Raw genomic sequence first — 4,997 nt, forward strand, 5'->3', positions numbered from 1 at the left:
CCAGAAGTCCTCCGAGAAGACGCAGCGGATCTAGGCCCAGAAGTCCTCCGAGAAGACGCAGCGGATCTAGGCCCAGAAGTCCTCCGAGAAGACGCTACGGCTCTAGGCCCAGAAGTCCCCGAAGGCGCAGTGGTTCTAGACCCAGAAGTCCGAGGCGGCGTAGTGGGTCCAGGCTGAGAAATCTGAGACGCCGTAGCGGTTCTAGGCCCAGAAGCCCAAGACGACGCAGTGGGTCAAGGCCTATATCTAGGCCTAAAAGTCCAAGGAGACGCACTAGATCTAGGTCCAGAAGTCCAAGGAAACGCAGCAGATCCACGTCAAGAATCCTCAGACGGCCAAGTCCCCCCAGCAGGTAATGCGAGTAAAGTTATGAACATGCCGTCAACAATACAAGCTAAAAGGAAGCGTTCATACACATTTATCTGTTCTAAGCATCTGATCAGTGATTGGGTGGGTTGTAGAGCTGTGCATCATCTGCGTAGTTATGGTAACTATTCTTATTTCCTGTTGTAACCTGAACCGGTGGGGGCATATAGATTTAAATAGGAGGGGTCCCAGGACTGAACCCTGAGACACCCCACATGTGAAAGGTTTCTGGCTTAAAAGTGAACGTCTTACCTGCTGTCTTCACTTTGATGAAGCAGGTTATAACCTGGTTTTATTGGCTATTAAGCCACTGTAATGTTTCCATTAACAGACATCTAAGGCTGTTTGTGTTTACCAAAAGCTAGAGAGTGGTTCACCTCCAAATTTAAGGAAAACAACACTTCTCATCTGTGATATTCCTGAATAAACACTCAAAGAAAAATAATGTAATGACCTTCAGAAGGCAACGGTTTTTCTACATGAACTCGGATGTTTGTTCAAGTGTTCAGAGTTTCAGGGTATTTAGCTGGAATGCTAACAGTGACACCTGCTGGCGAACGCTTGTCATGACGGCGACCTTCACCTGGCTCAGTTACTAAACCCAATGTGAAAAATAAAACCAGTTGGTGTAAAAAACAGACATTTAATATAAAACATCAGCAATTAATTTCCCTTTGGGATCAAAAAAATATTTTTGAAATGAATTGTTAAAACATAAACATTTTCAAAGTCGGTAAAATGGCTAAAAGAAAGATTAGCTCTGCTATTCGCTGATTAGCAGAAGTGAACCCAGAACTGTTCCAAAGTCTAAAGTTAGTTAATTTATGGATTATTTAGATTTTTCTAAATTAATGGATTAAATTTCCTCCTTAGAGATTTTATCCACATATTGACATTCAGAGAACTTAATTTGAGCGTAGCGCTGATGGAGGTAATGAAAATATTTCATATTTTGTGGCCGTTTCCTTCCTGCGCAGGAAGAGAGTCACTGATGTCGTTTTAACTGACGTGGAGGAAATCAGCCTGTTTGTCCGTCACACAGTTTAGAAAAGAACAGATTAGTTTTTTTATCAACGCCCTGAAATGTTGCTGCTTCTGCCTCCAGGTTCCGCCGCTCGCCGTCTCCTCAGCAGCGGCGGCGGGCCAGTCGCTCGCCCTCCACAGACAGGCAGAGGGAGCGAGAGAGGGGCCGGCAGCCAGAGAGACCGCCGCCTGCAAAGGTCGCCTCCCCGCCCCAAAGGTCGTCCTCTTCCTCCTCCTCGTCCAGCTCCAGCTCCTCCTCTTCCTCGTCTCCTTCCCTGCCGCCGGAGAGGAAGGAGGTGAAGCCTCCGGCGGAGAGAGAGAGGCCGCTTCCGGACGACGGGAAGCCGGCGGGTCGATCTTCGTCGGCTCAAGGTCCCCCCAGGGACTCTGCCCGAGCCGCGGCGGCACCGGGTCGAAGGAGCTCGCCGTCCGACCCGCGCCGGCCTCATGACGCCATCAGGAGGTCGCCGGCCATCAGCCAATCAGAAGGCAGGCAGCCAACAGCTGGTCCCGAAGGGAAGCAGTCACTGACAGCCACCAGGAAGGACGCTGCTGTGAACGGGAAGGAGAAGGCCAGCAGGAGCAGCAGCTCCAGCTCCTCTTCATCCTCCTCGTCTTCATCATCGTCCTCCTCCTCGTCATCCTCGTCTTCGTCTTCAGACAGCTCTGACTCGGAGGCGGAGCAGGGCAAAGGGTGAGCAGGAGCAGCTGAGGAACCGACGGGTGTTTTGGATCCGTTGGTTTCCTCATCAAACTGTTTCCTTCTCAACAGGAAGCCAGAGAAAGGACGAAGCTCCCAGTCCTCCTCTTCCTCATCCAGCGATGAAGGGGAAGCCAAGAAAAACAGGTAACGGAAATGGAGTGATGTGATTTAACTAGACCAAAATCTGGAATAAAATCAGTTTGTTTATTCAGTTATGATGGACTAAAGTTTGAGACAGAATGCATCCTCTCCTTCCTTTGACTGTTTCCTTCCTTCTTTACCTCCTTCCTCTTCCCTTTTTCCCTTCCTTCCTTCGTCTCGGTCCTTCTGTCCTTTTTCTTCCTATTCTTCCTTTCAGGCAGACATCTTTCCTTCCTTCTTTCCTTCCTTCCTTCTCTGCCTCCTCCGTGTCCTGTGTATGTTTAGTGTACTGTGTGAGTTTAATGCAGCTGCTGCTGTTTCCCCCTCAGCCCTGCTCGGCCTCACCGCGTCCCGGCCGACTCGCTCAGAGATTCCCGTTCTCTCAGTTATTCTCCTCCCAGACACATCCGAGCCGTTCGCTCCTCTCCCGCTCCCAGGTCAGCAGAAAAACTTCCTGATTTCCAATCCTAGTTCAGTTCTGAATAAATAAATCTGCATTCCGTCGTGTTGTTCGGCCTCGGTGAGACTTTCCTGAAGGCGTCTCTGTTTTCCCTGCAGGAGCGCAGGCCGGCGGTCGCCCAGATCCTCGTCCAGCAGCAGGAGGAGAAAATGAGCGATCATCAGAAACACATCCTTCCTCCTTCTCCTCTTCCTCCTCCTGCCAGCCTGGACTCCAGCACTGGGTCTGGAGAACTGCTCCTGCAGTGATCTGTTTTTGTTTTGGTGGAGCGTCGCAGGCTGCAGCCGCCTCACCCCAACTGTACCTGTGCTGAATGTCGTCCTTCCTGTAGATATGAGCTGTCCGTATTTTGGTTATTATTATGTAACAGGTAAACGATTCCATGCAATGTGAGCAGAAACTGAAACTAGGGTAATGTCTTTTGTTGAAAATGATTCATCGTATTAATAAAAAGTAATTGTAAATTTTATTTGGGTGGAAATTTTCTTGGTTTTTATGCATTTTTACTAGTTTAATAATTGAACTCTTGGATCAATGCAGATTATCAGCTTTTATCTCAAATTCCAGCTCAGTATTATAAGGAGAACTTAAAAAATCATTTTTACTTATTTATATAACTTGGCCTGTCGTGATGAACTTTGGTGGATGATAAATTGTCCCAGAAGTTGTTGCCATAAACAAAGTTGTTGTTTTGAGACCATTTCAACTAATATTAATGCAAGAAAACGTTCTCAAAAACCAATAAAATTTAAAATCTTAACATTTTTACATCAAACTGGAAGAAATCTTAAATATCCAGAATAAATCAAACAGAAACGGCAAATAAAATGAATAATGAAGTTTCAGTAAACCTTCAGAAAAAGGGTCTGGTTGAGACCGAAACAACAGACTGAAGACTTTTGTCATCCAGTTTTGGGTAGAAAGAGAAAAATGACAAATCAGGCAAACGGAAATTATGCCGGAGCGAAAATAAGAACCGTCTTTGAAAACCCGTAATTGGATTTAACACATTGTAATTATTGGGTGTGACTAAGTCTGATGTAAAACGATGCTGGAGATGTTTGCCCTGCTTACTATGACTTTAAAATGAAATGAAAAAGACAAAACGCACGGCTAATAAAAGAAAAACATTTGTTTTATACCTAAACTTTTCTAAGATGTAAATTTGTCATTGAAAATGTACAAAGAAAATCCACGAAAAGTCTCCATCTGCCTCAGTAATGGAGTAAAGTAAACCATTCCTAAGATAAAGAGCCACACAAAGCTGCTCCAAGGGCCACAAATGGCCCCTGAGCCACACTTTGGACACCCCGGATTAGCGCAAGAATCTGCGACATTTACAACCCAAACTTTATTTAACCCAAACTAGATAAAACTCTGATCTGTTGTTTTACATATTTAACACACAGTCTATGTGTGCTCTAAGAAATCTCACTTTAAAACCATCTGCATTTTCTCTGGGTTAAAAAATACGATTTCCTGAATTTCATCCGACATTTTGGATCGAAATTCAATAATGGTTCAACCTTGAGCAGGAAGCAGAAGTTCGGAGGTTTTGGAAAACTCTGTTTCTCAACGCTAACAGTGACAGGATGCGACTCCCTGATGTTGCAACCAGGAAGCTGATGTCCACATCAGCGTCTGTCATCGCAAATCAGCTGAAGCTCAAATCTGCTCCAGAAAATTCTGCTGGTTTCATTTGAGTCTCGCTGTGAAATTTGAACCTTTAACCAAGAAACAACTAAACAAAAACACAGGTGATATCATGTTACCAAAGGTTTTACTGAACCAAATCCATATCTATAATTTATATAAATGCTTTCGTAGAAAAACGTATAGCTCAATGTTTTAACTAAATGGATTCAGTGTTTTGTTTATACCCTAAAATGTAAGACACTCCAGTAACTATCAATACAGAAAAGGTTTTAAAAATTAGCTTCACTTATTTTGTTTTCAGTGTAGATTGGGTTCACATTTAAATTTTGTGATAATTTTTTATGTGGAATAGTTAAAAAGGCTTTGTTTTGGCATTTTGAGTCATATCAAGGCGGATAATCCAGTGTACGAGTTGACTTGAATGCAGCATAGAGATGAAATGCTGCACCCGCAGTGCAGAAGCGCAACTGGTGGGAGGCTACGGCAAGCCGTTGGTGTCAAATCTATTTAATCTGTGAACACCACTTTTTCCACCAATCAAGTAATGTGTTGATATAAAAGAAGACAAGAAAAAGCGTTGTTCTCCTCACTGCTCAAAAAAATAAGTGTTAAGATGCTTTCCCCAGGCTATCTGATGGAGTTTCAGTC

General features: G+C 44.4%; 1 protein-coding gene across 6 annotated transcripts in view; it reads left to right on the forward strand.

The window, feature by feature from the left end:
- The window catches only part of srrm2 (serine/arginine repetitive matrix 2), an 11,000-nt gene extending 7,838 nt beyond the window's left edge, over positions 1–3,162 (forward strand). For 2 of the 6 annotated variants that reach the window (XM_008402919.2, XM_008402922.2), the window contains 5 exons: positions 7–352; positions 1,472–2,083; positions 2,162–2,236; positions 2,563–2,670; positions 2,792–3,162. In XM_008402919.2, the coding sequence (XP_008401141.1) occupies positions 7–352; positions 1,472–2,083; positions 2,162–2,236; positions 2,563–2,670; positions 2,792–2,846 (1,196 nt within the window). In that variant the 3' untranslated portion in view covers positions 2,847–3,162. The remainder of the gene's footprint in view (positions 1–6; positions 353–1,471; positions 2,084–2,161; positions 2,237–2,562; positions 2,671–2,791) is intronic. The other 4 variants (XM_008402923.2, XM_008402927.2, XM_008402918.2 and 1 more) reach the window with 3 other exon arrangements.
- The last annotated feature ends 1,835 nt before the right edge of the window (positions 3,163–4,997 follow it).

Source organism: Poecilia reticulata, unplaced genomic scaffold (genome assembly GCF_000633615.1).
Source record: "Poecilia reticulata strain Guanapo unplaced genomic scaffold, Guppy_female_1.0+MT scaffold_271, whole genome shotgun sequence".
NCBI lineage: Eukaryota > Metazoa > Chordata > Actinopteri > Cyprinodontiformes > Poeciliidae > Poecilia > Poecilia reticulata.